This window comes from Neoarius graeffei, chromosome 7 (genome assembly GCF_027579695.1).
Source record: "Neoarius graeffei isolate fNeoGra1 chromosome 7, fNeoGra1.pri, whole genome shotgun sequence".
Lineage (NCBI taxonomy): Eukaryota > Metazoa > Chordata > Actinopteri > Siluriformes > Ariidae > Neoarius > Neoarius graeffei.
Window position 1 is genome coordinate 70587463 of NC_083575.1, and position 23003 is coordinate 70610465.

Genomic DNA, 23003 nt, shown 5'->3' on the forward strand with positions numbered 1-23003 from the left:
ACTTTAAAGGTGCAAAGTGTTGTTTTATTGTGACACAAACAATAATTAAGATGAAAAAACAAATCTGAAGTGTGCATAGGTATTCACCCCCCAAAATCAATACTTTGTAGAACCACCTTTTGCTGCAATTACAGCTGCAAGTCTCTTGGGGTATGTCTTTATTAGCTTAGCACATCTAGTCACTGGGATTTTTACCCATTCCTCAAGGCAAAACTGCTCCAACTCCTTCAAGTTATCTGGGTTGCGTTAGTGTACAGCAATCTTCAAGTTATGCCACAGATTCTCAATTAGATTGAGGTCTGGGCTTTGACTAGGCCATTCCAAGACATTTAAATGTTTCCCTTTAAACCACTCCAGTGTAGCTTTAGCAGTATGTTCAGGGTCATTGTCCTGCTGGAATGTGAAACTTCGTCCCAGTCTCAAACCTCTGGCCGACTCAAACAGGTTTTCCTCCAGAATTGCCCTGCATTTAGTGCCATCCATCTTTCCTTCAGTCCTGACCAGCTTTCCTGTCCCTGCAGATGAAAAATATCCCCACAGCATGATGCTGCCACCACCATGCTTCACTGTAGGAATGGTGTTCTCAGGGTGTTGGGTTTGTGCCACATGTGGCGTTTACCATGATGAACAAATAGTTCAATATTAGCCTCATCTGACCAGAGAATCTTCTACCATGTGTTTTAGGAGTCTGCTACATGCTGTTGGGCAAACTCCAAACATGTTTTCTTAATCAATGGCCTTTTTTCTTGCCACTCTTCCATAAAGCCCCACTCTGTGGAGCATATGGCTTAAAGTGGTCCTATGGACAGATACTCCCATCTCCAATGTGGATCTTTGCAGCTCCTTCAGTGTTATTTTTGGTTATTTTGTTGCATCTCTGATTAATGCCCTCCTTGCCTGGTCTGTGAGTTTTGTTGGGTGGCCTTCTCTTGTCAGGTTTGTAGTGGTGACATATTCTTTCCATTTTGCTATAATGGATTTAATGGCGCTCCCTGGGATATTCAAAGTTTGGGATTTTTTTAAATAACCCAACCCTGATCTATACTTCTCCACAACTTTATGTCTGACCTGTTTGGAGGCTCCTTGGTTTTCATGTTGCTTGCTTAGTAGTGTTGCAGAGTCAGGGTTCCTTCCAGAACAGGTTGATTTATACAGACATCATGTGCAGATCATGTGACACTTTGATTGCACACAGGTGGATCTTAATCAAGTAATTATGTGACTTATGAAGTGACCAGCTCTTATTTAGGGGTTTCATACGAAAGGGGGCGAATACTTATGCACATCTCCAGATTTCTGTTTTTTCATCCTAATTATTGTTTGTGTCACAATAAAACAACAATTTACCCCTCTAAAGTGGTAGGCATGTTGTGTAAATCAAATGGTGCCAACCCTCCAAAAATCCATTCTAATTCTAGCTTGTAATGCAACAAAACAGGACAAACATCAAGGGGGATGAATACTTTTGCAAGACACTGTATCGGTAAAAAATAAGGAATAAAACAATGAGGTGTGATGTTATAGGAAAATCATCAGTGGTGGGGTGGTGTAATGTAATGTGGTCTGACACAAAACCATTTATAATTCTGCACTGAGTTGACTTGTGTGGAATGAATTGTGTGAGCATGATGGTAGATCAAAATAGGCCTTAAAATAAAACTCCAGAACTGTTGGAGGTTCACGAACCAGCAACGGAGGCTTATACCGCTGCATACACTTACTAACAACAAAGCCAATTCATGCACATCAGATGCATATGTTTAGTCAGGCACACTCAATTCATATAAAAATGTCTCCATGGGGTGAATTTTACTTCTTTCTCATTGTCATTGCTAACATGTGCAGGAACCTTGGAATGAGCAGCACATCCCAGCCCTGTTCTCTGGGTTTTGTGCTTTGCTGGTAGCCCTGTCGTATCATCTCAGTCGACAAAGCAGTGACCCCTCTGTACTATTGTAAGCAAACCCTATTTGGATAGTGGATTTCTCAGCTAGACTATCATTAGACATTTCTGCAAGAGCCAGCTACATCTGATATTGCACACCTGATTACTAAATACTCTTCTCTGTCCTTCACCTCAGCACTTTGTTTAAGTCCAAATTCATGCCAGTGTTGGGTGAAGGCGAGGTAGAAGAAGAGCCCTCTGAGAATGAAGATCCTCTTCCAAAAAAGCTCCAGAACTCAGTGGTAAGAACATTTATGGTTCATGTGGTGCAGATGCAGCGCTGCTGGTCTATTTGCCTGATCACGACTCTTTTCCTTTCTTAGAGAGAGATACTGATCTCTGATCTGGTCGTGTGCACTGTCGCTTCAGTTTTGACTTTTGCTGTTACTGCCAGTACCGTCTTCCTATCTTTAAGGGTGAGCTCTTCTGATTGTAATATATTGACTTTTATTTAGAGGGCAGCACAGTGATGTAGTGGTTAGCACTGTCGCCTCACAGCAAGAAGGTCCTGGGTTCGAGCCCAGCGGCCGGTGAGGGCCTTTCTGTGTGGCGTTTGCATGTTCTCCCCGTGTCTGTGTGGGTTTCCTCTGGGTGCTCCGGTTTCCCCCACAGTCCAAAGACATGCAGGTTAGGCTAATTGGTGGCTCTAAATTGACCGTAGGTGTGAATGTGAGTGTGAATGGTTGTTTGTCTCTGTGTCAGCCCTGTGATGACCTGGTGACTTGTCCAGGGTGTACCCCGCCTCTCGCCCATAGTCAGCTGGGATAGGATCCAGCTTGCCTGCGACCCTGTAGAACAGGATAAGTGGCTACAGATAATGGATGGATGGACTTTTATTTATTAAAAATCATTACATATTCGGGAAGTAGATAGGAAGCCATGGATTAATTGTTAGAGAAGCAGCTTTGGGACCAAAAGGTTGCTGGTTCGATTTCCTGGACCAACAGGAATGAGCAAGGCACCTAACCCTAACTGCTCCCCAGGTTTCTCTGGGTATGCTGTACATCACTCTGGATAAGAGTGTCTGCTAAATGCCTGTAATGTAATGACATTTTTTTCCTTCTAAATTCTATTTTATGTTGTACAGTGTCTCTTTTTCTTATCTGTCTATCTATCGTTTGTAGATGAGCGCTGATGGCATAGACAGAGTTTTCCCCAGACTTCATTAATGTATGATTCCCAAATCTTAATGCAATAAGCTTTAGTTATGAACAATAGAAGGGAAAAAGAAACCAGTTACAATAAATCAACCAATATCATTAACCTTATTGTGCAGTCACTAGATTGTGCACTTGGATGAATGGTCAGCTGTTGGTCAGTGCTCCAAGTCCAAGCAGAATACGTTCCTTTTTTTTTTTTTTTTGTCCTGGAAGTAATCATGCAATCGTTTTCGGAGATCATTATTATAGTATATGCATAGCCAATGAGGTTGCTACATTTCAAATAACATTTTTTTGTGTTTTAAATGCAGCCCTTTGTCACCATAGTACTGTATGCCCTGGCAGCAACCGTGGGCTTTGTAACCCACTATCTCATCCCTCAGTTACGCAAACATCATCCCTGGTTGTGGATCTCACATCCAGTGCTGAAGAGTAAAGAGTACTCCCAGTTTGAACCCACAGGTAAGTACTGCCCCTTATTCTATATCTTCATTTAACCCCTTAATCCTACTGGACTTACAGTACTGTGGGTCCAGACTTCCATTCCTCACGCTCATAAACTTAGTGTCTTGCAAAAGTATTCATCCCCCTTGGTGTTTGTCCTGTTTTGTTGCATTATAAGCTGGAATTAAATTGTACGTCTCCACAACTTTGTCTCTGACCTGTTTGGAGTGCTCCTTGGTTTTCATGTTGTTTCAGGATCATTCCAGAACAGGGTGATTTATACAGACATCATGTGACAGATCATGTGACATTTTGATTGCACACAGGAGGATCTTAATCAACTAATTATATGACTTATGAAGTGAATTGGTTGGACCAGCTCTTATTCAGGGGTTTCATACGAAAGGGGGCGAATACCTATGCACACTCCAGATTTCTGTTTTTTCATCTTAATTATTGTTTGTGTCACAATTAAAATAAAAAAACAAAACAAATTTCACCCTTAAAGTGGTAGGCATGTTGTGTAAATCAAATGGCGCTAACCCTCCAAAAAACATTTTAATTTCAGCTTGTAATGCAACAAAACAGGACAAACACCAAGGGGGATGAATACTTTTGCAAGACACTGTACATTTCCTGAATCATGAATAATACTTTAATATGAGTAAGCGATTAATCAGATGAGACCGGGGTTAATGTTCAGAGTAACATTAGTGAGACAGTTTACTTGCACTATTAGTAGCTGGATTATGATGTCCAATTTCATGTTGTGTGTTTTACACATGCTTTACACATTTCCTTCGTAGATGTGACTCTTTGGAGGCCCCCCATATATTAAATAATAAGAACTGGTTCAAACAGGACTTGGGCTTTTAGTTCTAGTTAATTCTCCACCAACTTTAGAGACAAATGAACAGGTCATAGTAATGGCAGAAAAAGCAACTATTCCAGCATTTTGGCATAACACCATTGTTCAGTTCATCAACATAAAAGGTTTTGAAATTTTACCTTTCGGTACTGGGCCTGTGGACAATGGAAAAAGCACAGTTCCAGTTTTCTGGGGTAAAAAGTTTCATAATTTTTTCATATTTTTTTATTTTACTTACTTAGACTTAGTCGCTCCCACGCGTAGTGATGCATGAGGCAGTCAAGGCGCTCCATTTCAACCAGTCCTGCGCTATTCTGTTGGCATCTTTCCAATTTTTATGGACCGAATGTAGGTCCATCTCCACTGTTTGTCACCAACTCATTTTGGGTCGCCCTCTTTTTCTCTTGCCTGTTGGGACCCATTCGGCGGCTTGGTTTGCAGGTCTTGTCGTGGGGAGTCTCGATGCATGTCCTAGCCAGTGGAGGCATCGCTTGCAGATAGTTGTTGATACAGGAGGTTGCCAACATCTGTCTCTTATCTCCTTGTTTGACACAAAATTGTTCCATTTGATGCCTAGGATTTTTCTGAGGCATTTGGTGTCAAACACATCCAGTTTTCTATCTTGGCTGGTTTTCAGTTGCCAGGTTTCGCATCTGTATAGCAATGTGGATAGAACATTTAAGTTATAGAACCATAGTTTGAGTTTAAGGGAGAATTTCTTGTTGCTCCATATCTTGTTCAGCTGGTTGAAAGCTGCTAATGCCTTCCCAATACGACATTTCAGTTTGTAGTCTATGTCGTTTACGCTGGTGATGGAACTACCTAAATAGGTGAAGTTCTCTACTTCATCCACTTTCTTCTGGTCAATGAAGACATCTGTTGGAGACTCGTGTTCTCCACTTAACATATTCTTGTTTTTTTTTGGCACTCATAACAAGGCCAATGTTTCCTGCGTATCTACTAATGTCATCCACTAGATGTATTTTTTGATCATTTGTCATTAAATTCCAGACATGTTTTGCAGATATAGTTCTTGGATTCATAACCTGCACCATTGTATAGAGTAAGCAATGCCTCACTGTGTGTGTGTGTGTGTGTGTGTGTGTGTTTCATGGATGCATTTCAGAGGACGCTCAGTTAATGTGGTTCGAGAGGCTCTATGTAGGGCTCCTGAGCTTTGAGAAGTATGTTGTGTACCCTGCCATTGTGCTCAGTGCCCTTACTAATGACGGCTTCGCCCTCAGCCACCGGAAAAAGCTGGGTATACAGTAAGTGTCTGTGCAGCATTGGATTTAAAAAAAAACCCAAAACACACACAAAAAAACAAAACGCGCTCATAATTTACACACTTAAGCATCACATTTTAAAAAGGGAAGCTCATGTCAAATTGTCATGTGTCCTAGTAGATCAGAAAAAACATAACAGAATAACAGAGCTCAGTTTGGAATGCTCACTGTGACTATGTAGTTGATCAATAAATAAATAAATAAATAAATAAATAAAGACCACTCAACATTTTTATGGATTTGAATAAGTAAAAAAAAATTGAGTTTTTAAAAATCTAAAGACATTTATATGTGTATGTACGTACTATTAGCATCAGTTCTTGTGCAGTTTTACCTCTTATTAGCATTAGCACCTGTCAGCGTTAGCTGTTAGCTTCCCCGTCCTGTCCTGATGTCTCTGTGCTTTGCTTGGCTGTGTCTTGCCCCTGCACCTGAGTTTCTCAGGTGTCTGTGTCTCGCTCCAGCTGTGATGTCTTATTGATGACAGTTGCTGGGATGAAGCTTCTGCGCTCGTCCTTCTGCAACCCCAGCTACCAGTTCCTCACGCTCATCTTCACCATCGTTTTCTTCGAATTTGACTACAGCAGGGCTTCTGAGACCTTCCTGCTCAACTTCTTCCTCATGTCCATAGTCTTCCACAAGGTGCTGGCTGAGACATTACTGCACGCAGAAGTGACTTCTCAGGGCAAATTTTAGGACAGGCTGCATTATGCCCAGAATAATTTCAGAATATTCTAGATTGCTGTCCAAAATCAAACCAAATTTTAATTGCTGTATATTACATACAAATGGATAATGGCATGTTCGTGCAGTGGGGAGCATTTTCACTTCACAGCTCCAGAGTTCAGGGCATTTAACAAGCTCCTTAGATCATTTTGACATGCTTAGTTGAACTACTGCATCATTATTTAGAGAGTAATAGTGCATTAATTTGTGTCTTAAGCGTTCCTGTGGATTTCAGACAAGCCACTCCATTGTTTTTTAGCATCTTGTAGTGTCATATCAGTTACCCACGTTGACTGCAGAGTCAGCTCAGAATTTGCTGAATGGCCCAAAATAACAGGGTTTGTTTATTGTCAGCTGCTCTGTGTTTTGTCTGCAGATTTGGGATCTTCTGCACAAGCTGCACTTTGTTCTAGTCTACATTGCTCCCTGGCAGATAGCATGGGGCAGCGCCTTTCATGCCTTCGCCCAGCCCTTCTCCGTGCCACGTATCCTTACAGTCTGACCTGCATGCTGTAATTACTGCATGTAAAAAATGTTATTTGCTAACATTCGAATGGAAAAACAGAATACCATATGCATATTTGGGGCTGTGTTCAGAGTTGAGTTAAACATGTATAGTGATGATTGAATACCGAAATTGCCCACATCAGCATTCAATCCTGTAGACTTAATCACTATTCAGACAGTTCAGTTTGAGTAAAATTAAGGCATGTATCAGTTAGGTGTGAGTCTGAACTTGGACTTAAGCTCATTTTGTTGTGTTACAGTACATCAGCACAGTGCCACGGTCTCACGGTTTCATTTCACCACAATATAAAGCAATATATTGTCAATGTATTAGATAATAGATGTTTATCACAGTGCTTGCAATCTTCCTATGTATATGTTATTTACCAGCTGGGAGGTCCGTATGGTGAAATACTGTGACCGAGGTCTTGAAAGTACTGCGCAAGGGCCTCTGGGCCGAGGTCAGTATTCAAGGCCAAGGTCACGGTATTTCACCATACGGACCGACCTTAAGCTGGTCAATAATATATTAATTTTTTTTCTTTACCAAATTCTAACAGAAAACGAGAGCGCCCGAAAGGGAAAACCGAGCCAAGCCTCCATTTTGAATCCTCATTCACGGCTGTAATGCAAATTGCTTCCTCCCCGGTATACAAGTGCACTTGCATGGCAGGAAAAAAACTACATTTTGCTGCCTATGTAGTCCCCTATTTATACAAAATTGAGTCATTCAGGATTCAGCCATGTTTTTGCTTGGTGTTAGCAACAGTTACAGGTTTTTAGCTTTCTCCGGAAATGTTTTCTTTTATTTCTTCTTCCTCAGGGTAGTAAAACTCGCTTTTGCTATGAACACTCTTATTATTGCTATCCATGCTGTAAAATTAATGCTATTCTCCTGAGAAATGCTGGCAAAAATTTATAAGATTTTTGATAATCTTATAAATAAATCTTTAAAAAAAAAGATGTTGACAAAATGTTGACAAAAAATGCTACTATGTTTGTTGTTGTTGTGAACGAGCGAGTCGCCAGAGGTCCATAACCGGGGTCCGTAACTGGGGTCCATATCGTAGGATATGGACCCGCTCGCCAGCCAATCAGAGAGCAGGATTTGATGGAAACTGGACCGCGAAAAAAAAATAATTATATTATATGGACATGAGTGTTTTACTGGGAAATACAGCACTCGTATTTTTCATACAAGCTACATCTGGGACATGGAAAACCAAAACCATGACATAAATCTCTATACAGTGCCTTGCTGTATGGGTATGAATGGGTATTCATACCCATTGGTCTTTGTCCTGTTTGGTCACATTACAAGCTGGAATTAAAATGGATTTTCGGAGGGTTGGCACCATTGGATTTACACAACATGCCTACCACTTTAAAGGTGCACATTGTTTTTTATTGTGACACAAACAATAATTAAGATGAAAAAACAAATCTGAAGTGTGCATAGGTATTCACCCCCTAAAATCAATACTTTGTAGAGCCACCTTTTGCTGCAATTACAGCTGCAAGTCTCTTGGGGTATGTCTTTATTAGCTTAGCACACCTAGCCACTGGGATTTTTCTAAATAAGAGCTGGTCCAACCAATTCACTCCATAAGTCACATAATTAGTTGATTAAGAGCCACCTGTGTGCAATCAAAGTGTCACATGATGTCTGTATAAATCACCCTGTTCTGGAAGGACCCTGACTCTGCAACACTACTAAGCAAGCAACATGAAAACCAAGGAGCCTCCAAACAGGTCAGGCATAAAGTTGTGGAGAAGTATGGATCAGGGTTGGGTTATAAAAAATAACCCAAACTTTGAATATTCCAGGGAGCACCATTAAATCCATTATACCAAAGTGAAAAGAATATGTCACCACTACAAACCTGACAAGAGAAGGCCACCCACCAAAACTCATAGACCAGGCAAGGAGGGCATTGATCAGAGATGCAACAAAGACACCAAAGATAACACTGAAGGAGCTGCAAAGATCCACAGTGGAGATGAGAGTATCTGTCCATAGGACCACTTTAAGCTGTACATGCCACAGAGTGGGGCTTGATTGAAGAGTGACCAGAAAAAGCCATTGGTGAAGAAAACACGTTTGGAGTTTGCCCAACAGCATGTGGCAGACTCCCCAAACACATGGAAGAAGATTCTCTGGTCAAATGAGACAAAAATTGAACTTTTTGGCCAATATGGGAAATGCCATGTGTGGCGCAAACCCAACACCCTGAGAACACCATCCCTACAGTGAAGCATGGTGGTGGCAGCATCATGCTGTGGGGATGTTTTTCATTTGGAGGGACAGGAAAGCTGGTCAGGACTGAAGGAAAGATGGATGACACTAAATACAGGGCAATTCTGGAGGAAAACATGTTTAAGTGTTCAAACGCTCACCAATAAACAAACGTTTAAGAAACAAGTCAAAAGGTTTTTATTAGAATCATTAAAAATGGACTCTCCCATGTACTTTTAATATGTTTGTAAATTGTCATTCAATTTCTGTGTAAATAATAAGTCTGTGATAACAATTGTGATATTTTGTGATATATAAAACTTGATAGTTATATTTCTTAAATTTATTTACTATTAATATTATTAATGTTATTGTAGCGCGTATCGAGTGTGGGTGGAGCACAGAGGACGGCAGGACAATGCTTGGAGGCAGATAAGGCGCTTTATTTGTACAACTTTTCAGTCTAACTACTCTCATTCATATACACACATACACTCATCTGGTCCCGGGTTGCGCTCCCTCTCCTCTCTCTCTGCCTCCTTAAATAGGGAGCGGTTACTGGGAAAACGCACACAAACACAGGTTAATTACAGTCAGGTGTAGCGATTCTGCCACTCACCTTCCCTGGCTCCACCCTCCTGTCACAGACCGGCGCTTGACCACGCCCCCGGTGCCACATACCCCCACCACCCGACTCAGGCCGGGCGCCCGTCCGGCCCGCAGCCGACTCCCCCCCCCCCTTGACGGGAGAGGAAGTCCGCCATGACCATCTGCGCCCCCGGCCTGTGGACCACCTTGAAGTTGAAGGGTTGGAGTGCCAGATACCAACGGGTGATCCGCGTGTTGGCATCCTTCATGCGGTGGAGCCACTGGAGGGGCGCGTGGTCCGAACAGAGGGTGAAAGAGCGCCCCAGCAGGTAGTAACAGAGGGCGAGGACCGCCCACTTGATCGCCAGGCACTCCTTCTCAATTGTGCTGTAGCGCCCCTCACGCACTGACAGCTTCCGGCTGATGTATAGGACTGGGTGGTCCTCCCCCTCCACCTGCTGGGACAAAACGGCCCCCAGCCCTCTGTCCGACGCATCGGTCTGCAACAAAAAAGGGAGAGAGAAGTCAGGGGAGTGTAAAAGTGGCCCCCCACACAGTGCAGCCTTTACCTCAGAGAAAGCTCGCTGGCACTGCTCCGTCCACTGGACCGGATCTGGCGCCCCCTTTTTAGTGAGGTCAGTCAGCGGGCTGGTGACGTCCGAATAATTAGGTATAAACCTACGATAGTAGCCAGCCAGCCCCAGGAACTGTCTCACCCCCTTTTTGGTCTTGGGCCTCGGGCAGGCCGCAATCGCTGCTGTCTTATTAATTTGGGGACGCACCTGCCCGTTGCCCAAGTGGAAGCCCAGATACCGTACTTCCACCCGCCCAATCGCACACTTCTTCGGGTTGGCAGTGAGTCCCGCCCACCTCATCGACTTAAGGACGGCCCTCAGGTGTTGTAGGTGCCGCTGCCAATCATTACTATAAATGATGATATCGTCTAGGTAAGCGGCCGCATAGGTGGCGTGGGGCCGGAGGACCCGGTCCATCAGCCGCTGAAACGTAGCAGGCGCCCCAAACAGCCCAAACGGAAGTGTGATGAACTGGTGTAAGCCGAACGGTGTGGAAAAGGCCGTTTTTTCCCGGGATAATGGAGTCAAGGGGATCTGCCAATATCCCTTCGTCAAATCCAGTGTCTAGTAAAAGCGAGCCGTGCCTAGTTGATCGAGCAGCTCATCAATACGAGGCATTGGGTATGCGTCGAATTTAGACACCGCGTTGACTTTTCTATAGTCCACACAGAATCGGACCGAGCCGTCGGCCTTGGGAACCAAGACCACCGGGCTGCTCCAGTCACTGTGGGACTCCTTGACGATGCCCATTTCGAGCATGGCCTGAAGTTCTTCCCGAACCACCTTTTTTTTGTGTTCAGGTAATCTATAAGGACGGCTCCGCACTACCACCCCCGGGGGCGTCTCTATGTGGTGTTCTATGAGGTTAGTGCGACTGGGCAGGGGCGAGAACACATCCGAAAACTCGGCCTGCAACTGGGCGACCTCCGTGAGTTGGGTCGGGGAGAGGTGGTCTCCACAGGGGACCTGAGAGGTACGTGATGCCAATGACCCTTTTTGGACCTCCGGCCCCAGCTCCGCCTTCTCCGGAACTACTGACACCAACGCCACGGGGACCTCCTTGTTCCAGCGTTTCAGCAGATTGAGGTGGTAGATCTGTAGTGCCCCCTCCCTGTCCGTTCGCCTAACCTCATAGTCGACGTCCCCGACTCGCCGTGTGACCTCAAAGGGTCCTTGCCACTTGGCGATTAATTTGGAGCTCGACGTGGGCAACAGGACGAGTACCTTATCTCCCGGAGTGAACTCTCTAAGGCGCGTGCCCTTGTTGTACAGGTGGGCTTGCCGTTCCTGGGCCTGCCGCAAATTCTCCTGAGTTAGGTGGGTGAGCGTGTGGAGTTTTGCGCGCAGATCCATAACGTACTGAATTTCGTTTTTGCTCTGTGAAGGTTCCTCCTCCCAATTTTCCCGCAGGACATCTAAGATGCCGCGCGGCTTACGCCCATATAATAATTCAAACGGGGAGAACCCCGTGGAGGCTTGGGGGACCTCTCGCACTGCAAACAACAAGGGTTCGAGCCACTTATCCCAGTTACGTGCGTCCTCACTTACGAATTTTTTGATAATATTCTTGAGGGTGTGATTGAACCGTTCAACTAAACCGTCCGTCTGTGGGTGATAAACGCTGGTGCGGATCAGCTTAATACCCAGTAGCCCATACAGTTCGCTCAGTGTTTGTGACATAAACGAGGTGCCTTGGTCAGTCAGAATCTCTTTCGGGATTCCAACCCGGGAGATGACGTGGAAGAGGGCCTCCGCAATACTGCGTGCTGAGATACTGCGAAGAGGCACCGCTTCCGGGTATCGCGTTGCATAGTCCACCAGAACCAATATAAAGCGGTACCCTCGTGTTGACCGATCTAATGGCCCAACGAGATCCATCCCAATTCTTTCGAACAGGGTCTCGATTAATGGTAGGGGGCGCAAGGGCGCTTTTGGAATGGCCGCTGGATTTACTAACTGGCATTCGCGGCACGCCGTACACCACTTACGGACGTCGCCGCGAATCCCCGGCCAATAGAATCGGGCCATTATCCGGGCGAGTGTCTTATCCTGCCCGAGGTGTCCAGCCATGGGATTAAAGTGAGCCGCCTGAAATACCAATTCCCGGCGGCTCTTTGGAATTAACAATTGGGTGACTCGCTCTTTTGTCTGAGTGTCCTACGTCACTCGGTATAACCTATCCTTCAAAATGGAAAAATAGGGGAAGGATGGGGTGGCGTTCGGCTGGAGCGTCTGACCATCGATTACTCTCACTTGGTCAAACGCGTGTCGCAGAGTCTCGTCTCGCGATTGTTCCAGTGGGAAATCCGCGAGGGATTCCCCAATAGAAAGAGGAGGGGCCGGTGGCTCCTCACTCTGTCGCGGAGATGACGTAGACGGCTCTGCGACCGCAGCTCCAGCCAAAGCGACACCGGGACCTTCCCCTGTTAACCGGCAGGACCCACTCTTTACTAGGCGTGCCATTAAACCCCGAAATCCCGGCCAATCAGTCAACAAGATCAAAGAGTGGGTAAGGCGAGGATTAACCGCCGCCTTCACTATCGATTTTTCCCCTCTGAAATGTATGTGGACCGACACCAATGGGTAGCTGTGAATATCCCCGTGCACACACAACACCATCACCCCTTGTGCTCCCCCCAATGCCTCGTCTTGCACCAGGCTTTGGCGGATCAAGGTCTGATTGCAACCCGAATCCACCAACGCCTGATATGTAGCCCCTTGTACACTTACCGGTATGCGATACGCTCCGGCCCGATCGAGGGCAGCCTCTGGCGCGTCGGGGATCCGCACCACCGCCCCCACTTCCATCGCTGCACACTGTTGCTGCAGGTGGCCCAGTTCCCCACAGCGCCAGCAAACCGGCCCGGGCCTTCCCTCTGCAGCTGTGTTCTGGGGCTCACTCACCTGAGGGGGGGGAGAGACAGACACAGAAGGGAGAAACGGGAGGGCACCACGGGTGCGGCGGGCCTCCGCGGTGGGGGAATGGGGCGAGGACGGGACACAGGAGAAGGGGGGGGGAGAAAGAGAGAGAGAAGAGGAGAGAGAAGATGATGTCGTCCGCTGTCCTGCCGCCGGAACAGCTGCCAGATGATCCTCCGCCAGTCCCACGGCCTGATCCAGCGACGCCGGGCGGTGGCACTGGACCCACTCCGCGGTTCCAGCTGGTAAGCGGGCGATGAACTGTTCCAGCGCCACCTGGTCGATGATTCCCTCGGCATCGCGATCTTCGGCCCTCAGCCACCACCAGCAGGCATCCCGGAGCTGCTGGCCGAACGCGAACGGGCTGCCGACTTCCTCCATCCGCAGCGCGCGGAAGCGCTGGCGCTGCTGCTCCGGCGTGCGCCCCACGCGCTGGAGGACAGCCCGGCAAAGGTCGGCGTAGGCCAGCCTGCGGTCGGCAGGGAGCTGTAGTGCGGCCAGCTGCGCCTCTCCCGTCAGGAGGGGGAGGAGGCGCGCCGCGTGCTGCTCCATCGGCCACCCCGAGGCTTCAGCGACCTGCTCGAACAATGTGATGAAAGCCTCGGGGTCGTCCTGCGGGCCCATCTTGGTCAAGGTGAGGGGAGACGGGCCCGTGGCCGGGGCGCTGGTGGACCCCGCTGACGCGAGGAGATGCCGGAACGCCTCTCGATCTTCCTGCTCGGCCAGCACCAGGGCTTCGAAGCGGCGCTCCTGCTCCTTTCGGAGCGTGACAAGTGCCTGGTGCTGGCTCTGCTGAGCCGTGGCGAGGGCGTGGACCAAGTCCGCGAACGGGGAGGATTCCATGGGGCTGCTGTGTTGGTGCTCCACCTTAATCCTGGGTTTCGGCACCACTGTAGCGCGTATCGAGTGTGGGTGGAGCACAGAGGACGGCAGGACAATGCTTGGAGGCAGATAAGGCACTTTATTTGTACAACTTTTCAGTCTAACTACTCTCATTCATATACACACACACACTCGTCTGGTCCCGGGTTGCGCTCCCTCTCCTCTCTCTCTGCCTCCTTAAATAGGGAGCGGTTACTGGGAAAACACACACAAACACAGGTTAATTACAGTCAGGTGTAGCGATTCTGCCACTCACCTTCCCTGGCTCCACCCTCCTGTCACAGACCGGCGCTTGACCACGCCCCCGCTGCCACAGTTATTTTTATACACTTTCTTTATTTACACATTTTTTGTAATTTTTGTCCTTTATCATATTGTCACCATTTTGTAATTTTTTATGAGGACCACAATGGAAATAAGTCATTTTATTAGACTTTTTTGTGTCATCCTCGGTTTTTTATGTCTTTATAATAGTTAAATGTGTATTTTATTGTAAATGTACATGTGGAAAACCTAAATAAAATAAAATAAAATCATTCAGCCAGAGACTGGGACGAAGGTCCACATTCCAGCAGGACAATTACCCTAAACATACTGCTAAAACTACACTGGAGTGGTTTAAGGGGAAACATTTAAATGTCTTGGAATGGCCTAGTCAAAGCCCAGACCCTCAATCCAATTGAGAATCTGTGGCATAACTTGAAGATTGCTGTACACCAATGCAACCCATCTAACTTGAAGGAGTTGGAGCAGTTTTGCCTTGAGGAATGGGCAAAAACCCCAGTGGCTAGATGTGCTAAGCTGATAGAAACATACCCCAAGAGACTTTCAGCTGTAATTGTAGCAAAAGGTGGCTCTACAAAGTATTGACTTTTTTTGGGGGGGAGGGGGGATTGAATACCTACAGTATGCACACTCCAGATTTCTGTTTTGTATTCATTTCCCTATGTAATTTACCTACTTACTTTTAAAATCAACACCAACAAATACACACAACGGAGTGACCTGGCAGCCAAAATTCTCTCAAAATCTTCCATATTTAATAAAGCAAACCTGGCAGACATGTTTCTTTACAAATTGTCACAGTCGCCTGCTAGTGCAGAAATTTTACATCTCCGACGTGTCTCTTTTCCAGCTTTTCAGTGTCCGTTGGTATGTTTTTCTCTTGTAAATATGCGTGAAGAATATCTAACGAAGTTGTGGTAGCCTTTCGGGTGTTCAACGCATCTTTCTCGACGAACACAGAAATGATTGTGTGCAGCAGAAAACTTTCTCGTTGAATATTCACATCAGCTCTGACGTGTAACGTCATGTTGTCTTGACAACCATGCAATATCGTAAACCATATTCAACGCTCATTCTCCACTGGGTAGAGTGACGTAATACATGTAGGATAAGTGATATGCTAACTATATTACATGCTATCCAACCAAATGAATGAAGCCTGCTAGAAGGGAATAGAATACATGTTTTTATTCCATTGAAAAAGTGTCCTATATGTATAATAATTCCCAATATTTCACTCTGATGACATCCCTCCCAGTGTTTTCCCGCTAACTAGATGTGTGTTGTCAAAATGGTGAACTGGTTCATAATTGAAATTCTTTTGATTAACTTGCCTATTTTTTTTTTGTGGATGTGTCCATATAATATAAAGAATATTACATGGTGGTGTGAAGATATGAAGTTTATCTTCTTGTGTTGAAAATATTTTCATTCATTCGCTTCATCCAGTCGTGAATATATTCACCATTTGAAGATAAACTTCATATCTTCGCACAACCATGTGATAACATTCCGGACGAGATGGCGAGACCAGCGGGGTCTCCGTGGATTGTTATTGGAAGCAAAGGGAAGGAGGCGGCGTCGGGAGCGGAAGCAAAAGCGAGGCTACAGGCAGAGCCGGCCTGTTGACTAAGCTCAGAAAACAGCTACTCAAACCTCCACTGCCAAGCCTCTACCTCTCCAATGCCAGATCCATGTAAACAAGACAGACGATTTGGAATTACCTTATTCTATTCTATAATCGGCTGGTCAGTGCTATACTCAATACTTAAGTGACTTACCCATCCAATGAGGATTATTTTCTTGTTTACAAGATGCCACATCTGAGTCGCTGACAAATCCTGAATTTCTGTAGAGATAACTGTCCAGAGATTTATAAGCATGCAGTGCTTCACCACTGAACAGTGAGGGAAAGTTAATGAGGTAATCATACACGTCCGGGTATTCCGCTGGCAGTTCAAAATCCGGTCGTGAAAACTCCGTCCGGTAAGCCATAAGGGTCACAAATCTGTAGATCGTTTATTTTAGACATATATCTAGTTATCTGTTCATTAGAAAAATGAGCCGTGTAGTCCATCGGTTGAAATTGATCCATTCTGTACACGAGTGCAGCAGTATTCAGTGGTGTTTTTGACCGACAAGATGGGGGTTGTGTACTTTCCGGTCACGTGACTGCAAGATCTCTATATTACGCTTTTTCTCATGAATATGTGTAACTTTCAGTCCGTAAATATCACTGTCATAATATTTTTGATTTACAGCCCTTCAAGTTACTGTTAATGCTTGAATGCTAAATAACCATTTACTCATTAGTTACTCAGATGTTTTGATTTTCCTTAATAAGAGGTGCTCAGATTCTGCCATGCTTTTGGTGCAGACATTAATCACCACAGTCTTTTACACTCCACTGAGCCCATTTCTAGGAAGTGCTATTTTCATCACATCCTACCCACGTCCCGTCAAGTTTTGGGAGAGAAACTACAAGTAAGAACCTCTTGCACTCAAAAATGCAGGGTTCATTGAAGATACATAAGCTCTTTTAGGAAGCACGTCTTATGGATCAGATTACTGCACTGAATATTCTGCTAGTGTCTACATGCTTTTTTTTTTTTTTAAAGATTATTACAAAATTACTTTTTATTGCTTGAGTAGTTTGATGAGGCTGATGTGTACAGAAAAAGACAGCGAAATTGGATGATTCATGGACTTCCCCTAAGGGAAATTTGGGAATGTCAGCTGTTTTCCCACAGTGATTTCACAGCAGTCTAGAGACTTGCCTATTATTTCAACTATGCTTTTATCACTTTACACTTATTATTTATTCACTGATTTTTCTGATTTGTCATTTTCAGCACAAAACGTATTGATAATTCCAACAGCCAACTGATGTCTCAGATTGACAAGGATACCGGTAAATAACTTTTACATGCTTAACTCGAAAACAAGGCTCTTGCTCTTCCTGATGGATTTTATATATATATATATATATATATATATATATATATAAAGCCTTGTTTCACGTAGTCATGAAAGCATCCTGTCCCAACACTGCTGCAAAAGTGTATCGAGTTTATCTACAGTATGTTGAATATTTAACAGTTATTCCCCAAAATCGAGTCGTACCTGAGCTGATAGCCGACGAGGCACGTAGCACCAAGTTGGCTATAAGCCATGTACGACGAGATTGAGTGGAATAACTGTTTTATTCTATCCACATTCACTGGATTTTGAGAAACAGAGCATTTTTATTTAAATTTTTTGCAAATTCGATAAATAAAAACTTTATACAAAACGTCCGACAAAATCATTTCCGCTTAAAATGTAAACAAACCAGCGAAACGACAGGAGCAATTTGTGAAAAATGCTATAATAATAATTCTTGAAAAATACAAAAGATATGTTTTTACCATCAAATACTTTTATTCCATATTTTGCTGCTTTTTTAATATGTTCTGGGGTTTTGTTTTCGAGTAGAATTTTTAGTTCGTCCTCGGTTGGTTCAGTAACACGCTCTGCCATTTTGTTTTTCTCTACTCATGGTATATGAGCTGATATCCTAGTAGTAGAGTAGCCAATCAGAGTGTGCGATTGCTCATATCCAATGAATGTGGACAGAATAAAATTGAATCTATCTAATATCCGTAATGATAATATAATCACTAGATTATTAAGGATATTTCTAAACATTTGAAGCATGAAATTGTTTTTTCTATTAGCAGATCATTTTTTTCTGCCAACTGATATTAAACATGACACTTAAAATTCTTAGTAAATTTCTAGAAAAACGCTTAACAATTGGTTTGGTGTAAATGTATTATTATTAGAACTATCGACTAGCTGTATTCCCTTGATAAGAAATAATTTCTCCCTCCAGGTTGTGATGATAACAATCTGAACTCGATCTTCTATGAGTACCTGACACGTTCACTGCAGCACTCTCTGTGTGGAGATCTGCTACTGGGCCGCTGGGGGAACTACAGCACAGGTGACTGCTTCATCCTAGCGTCCGATTACCTCAACGCTCTCATACACCTCATTGAGGTTGGCAATGGCCTCGTCACGTTCCAGCTGAGGGGTCTTGAGTTCAGGGGTAAGTAGGTATAGAGAGAAATGGAAAACTTCACAATGTTTTCAACATGCATATTTTATTAAATCAGGGGTTCTCAATCTTTTATACTTTAAGGCCGACCTATTCATACTTGTAATGAGTCAGGGCCCATTAAAAAGATCCCCAATTATTTTGACTCATCTATTCTATTAGAATCTAATAATCTATTGTAAAGTGTATTAATGGGATGTAACATCACGCCCTGTTACAGATGGGAGCCCAGGAATTAAATAAATATGATGAAAACAAACTGTTTTTAATTGCAGGTATTGTATTTAAAACTGTATGGATGTGCCAGAAGCCAACATAAAACCATGCATGCAAGTCATTCTCAGTCAAAAGGGATTAATGATCCAAAAGTGGAGTCTGGTCTATTAACACAAGAACTTATTGCCATGTTTGTGTTTAGCAAACAAGCGAGTTATTAAAACCAAGAAGTACACTCAAAAGAAATGGATATGGAAACCACTGAATGGGATTAGGTCCTTACGCGCTAACAAAGAAGGATTTTTCCTGCGAGTTGGAAAATTATTCATCTGTTGAGTTCCTCAACATCTCAGACTACCTGGTGCTGCACAGTGTTTTAAGTGGAAAAAAATAAGTGCCGATACTCCCCATATTCACCTGTTGGCATATGAGTCGGGCAGCTACATATCTTACACCCAAGCTTTTTGTCTTTACAAATAAGCCAGTTGTTCTGTGAGCAAAAATACTGTACTTGATCCTTTGACCAACAGTCTGGCCATTCATGTTGAAGGAGGTTATTGTTAACGTTGCAGTTGGCTGGAGTATCGGTAGCAACAGGTGTTGCTATAGCAACAGGCTCTTTGCTGTTAGCAGATGCGCTAGTGTTAGCTTGCTGCTCTCCACCTGCATTTTCTGCCATGGTAGAATTTGACTGTCGAACAGCTGTCATCATCCGACTCCGTTTCAACTCTCATTCTCTTTGTGCCCTTTTGCAGCCATGCCAACATTACTGTCCTGTTTTTGTTTCTTTGTTTTTCCCGTTTGTTGTTTCCGACTTCTCAGTGAACAAGCGAGTGAGCGTCACGTAATCCCGCAAGCGTCGAGAGAGTCGAGCGTCGCGTAGTGCACCCTGGGTAATGTAGTTTAAATGTCATAATGAATCGCCATGAAATACTCTGATATAGGGAGGACAGGAAAGGGTACTGTGAGCTTGTGAGAAGTCCCAGTACGCTGTAAAAAGTCCCGGTATGCCAGGGGTTAAAATCTAGAAGTGGCGGTACTGTGTACCAGTGCATACCGGCCCACTTAAAGCACTGGTGCTGCAGACATTGTTCTACATGGACAAACAGATGAAAACCTGGAAGAGCATGGAGGCATACAACTTTTTATATGTGACTGGGTTAAAGATCTGGGGATCAGGACACTACAAGATAAATCCTGTATTGTTTATACCTGGGTAAGGAGGCATTTCTGGGCTTTTTGTATGCGTCTTTGCGATAGTTGCTAGGAAACTACAAGTTTTAGTATGAGGTATAAACAAACCACAGCCACTTGATTCTCAATCCTCCCTGCTCTTCTCTTCAAGGTAAATCATTCACAAAGATCCATAGAAACCCCTTTAAAGACCTGGGTATTACACATATTATATATGCGTTAGTTTACAATATGGTGACCACGATCAAATGGTAAACAAAAACACATCTGAGAACTTAAGCGTCTCCTTAACTTCAAAACATCACAAAATAACAGAAAATGGCGAGAAAAATGATTTGCGAATCCCAACGAAATACATCAGAGGAATTTATAAACCTTTCATGAAGTGATCACTGCAAACTCGAGCATTCTTCTACTCAGCTCCCTTCCATCATAGCGAAAGGTCCAAGAGCCACCTTTCTCATCGTCTTCTGGTAAAATCCTTTCCTCTTTCACCCGTTATCACTTCATGGGGAACCCGGAAGAAACTTTGATCAGTTTCATGGTTTGTTTGATTCGAACACCCTAAAACAAAGCAAGCATAGGGCATTTTAACGACTAGCAAGGTGCCGCAGCGATGGTAACGCTTTGTGAACAGTGAGCTCAGCTGGCCACCACTGCATGTCTTGCATATCTAATCAGGCAGATGTGATGTCAGATGCAACCCAGCAATTGTACCCTACTAAAAATAGATTCAACTTGAAAAAGAAATTTGCGGCCCACTAGATGGCCCAGTGGTTGAGAAACACTGTATTAAATGACAGAGGCAAGAGGCTTACCCTCATTTATTATCAAAACAATGCAGAATGCAGTTCAGCAGATGCAATATATTTTACAGTTTGTCAGTGTCAGGTTTAATTCTAAAAATACAGCCTTGTTACTCAGACTTTACCCAGGACTGGGGAGAAATTAAAAACATAGTCAGTGTAGACACTAGAAAAGTTTTCATATGTACTCTGAAGCAGAGGTAATAAACTGGTGAACTGTGTTCTGGATGTGAACACTGTTTAGAAAACGAACCAACTAAAACCTCATTAGAAATCTGGAACTGTTATGAATCCTTGAGTAACCTCTTTTTTTAAATACTTTTCAAATGGAATTTTTTTAGGAAACCACATTCTGGTTCCTCTCTTTTGATCTGTCCATCTTGTCTGTCACTGTCGCTTTCAGAAAAAAAAAACATAAAATCACTTAAATCACAAGAAGTAGAATATTTTAAATATTTTCGTAAAATCCCTTCCTTTTGTTCTTTACATTGCGATCAGGCACATACTGTCAGCAGCGAGAGGTGGAGGCCATTACTGAGGGCGTGGAGGAGGACGAGGGCTGTTGCTGCTGTGAACCGGGTCACCTGACCCACGTTCTCTCATGTAACGCTGCGTTTAATCTGCGCTGGCTCGCCTGGGAACTCACTACCACCAAGTACGTGCTTCAGAGCTACAGCATCAGTGAGAACAATGCAGCCACCATGCTGCAGCTCTATGACCTACGCAAACTGCTCATCACCTACTACCTCAAGGTATCACCTGCATTAGTGTTACCTTACACCTGTTTCCACAGGTCTGTAACAAATACATATGACAGATCATTTATAGTAACAAGTGTTGCCAGGCAAAACAAACCTCGCCTGGCAGCACTTATTTTATACCTACAGTGGTGCTTGAAAGTATGTGAACCCTTTGGAATTTTCTAAATTTCTGCATAAATATGACCTAAAACATCATCAGATTTTCACAGAAGTCCTAAAAGTAGATAAAGAGAACCCAGTTAAACAAATGAGACAAAAATATTATACTTGGTCATTTATTTATTGAGGAAAATGATCCAATATTACATATCTGTGAGTGGCAAAAGTATGTGAACCTTTGCTTTCAGTATCTGGTGTGACCCCCTTGTGCAGCAATAACTGCAACTAAACATTTCCGGTAACTGTTGATCAGTCCTGCACATCGGCTTGGAGTAATTTTAGCCCATTCCGCTGTACAGAACAGCTTCAACTCTGGGATGTTGGTGGGTTTCCTCACATGAACTGCTCGCTTCAGGTCCTTCCACAACATTTTGATTGGAATAAGGTCAGGACTTGACTTGGCCATTCCAAAACATTAACTTTATTCTTCTTTAACCATTCTTTGGTAGAACGACTTGTGTGCTTAGGGTCGTTGTCTTGCTGCATGACCCACCTTCTCTTGAGATTCAGTTCATGGACAGATGTCCTGACATTTTCCTTTAGAATTCGCTGGTATAATTCAGAATTCATTGTTCCATCAGTGATGGCAAGCCATCCTGGCCCAGAAGCAGCAAAACAGGCCCAAACCATGATACTACCACCACCATGTTTCACAGATGAGATAAGGTTCTTATGCTGGAATGCAGTGTTTTCCTTTCTCCAAACATAACGCTTCTCATTTAAACCAGAAAGTTCTATTTTGGTCTCATCCATCCACAAAACATTTTTCCAATAGCTTTCTGACTTGTCCACGTGATCTTTAGCAAACTGCAGATGAGCAGCAATGTTCTTTTTGGAGAGCAATGGCTTTCTCCTTGCAACCCTGCCATGCACACCATTGTTGTTCAGTGTTCTCCTGATGGTGGACTCATGAACATTAACATTAGCCAATGTGAGAGAGGCCTTCAGTTGCTTAGAAGTTACCCTGGGGTCCTTTGTGACCTCGCTGACTATTCCACGCCTCTTGGAGTGATCTTTGTTGGTCAACCACTCCTGGAGAGGGTAACAATGGTCTTGAATTTCTTCCATTTGTACACAATTTGTCTGACTGTGGATTGGTGGAGTCCAAACTCTTTTTAGAGATGGTTTTGTAATCTTTTCCAGCCTGATGAGCATCAACAGCACTTTTTCTGAGGTCTTCAGAAATCTCCTTTGTTCGTGCCATGATACACTTCCACAAACGTGTGTTGTGAATATCAGACTTTGATAGATCCCTGTTCTTTAAATAAAACAGGGTGCCCACTCACACCTGATTGTCATCCCATTGATTGAAAACACCTGACTCTAATTTCACCTTCAAATTAACTA

General features: G+C 44.0%; 1 protein-coding gene across 1 annotated transcript in view; it reads left to right on the forward strand.

Annotated features, from left to right (window-relative positions):
- pcnx2 (pecanex 2) overlaps nucleotides 1-23003 on the forward strand; it is a 93848-nt gene that overhangs the window by 34216 nt on the left and 36629 nt on the right. The window contains exons 16-26 of the mRNA XM_060925000.1: nucleotides 1846-1955; nucleotides 2082-2187; nucleotides 2269-2361; nucleotides 3417-3567; nucleotides 5544-5685; nucleotides 6168-6345; nucleotides 6806-6914; nucleotides 16776-16905; nucleotides 17274-17332; nucleotides 18296-18511; nucleotides 21235-21488. Coding sequence (XP_060780983.1) covers nucleotides 1846-1955; nucleotides 2082-2187; nucleotides 2269-2361; nucleotides 3417-3567; nucleotides 5544-5685; nucleotides 6168-6345; nucleotides 6806-6914; nucleotides 16776-16905; nucleotides 17274-17332; nucleotides 18296-18511; nucleotides 21235-21488 — 1548 coding nt within the window. The remainder of the gene's footprint in view (nucleotides 1-1845; nucleotides 1956-2081; nucleotides 2188-2268; nucleotides 2362-3416; nucleotides 3568-5543; nucleotides 5686-6167; nucleotides 6346-6805; nucleotides 6915-16775; nucleotides 16906-17273; nucleotides 17333-18295; nucleotides 18512-21234; nucleotides 21489-23003) is intronic.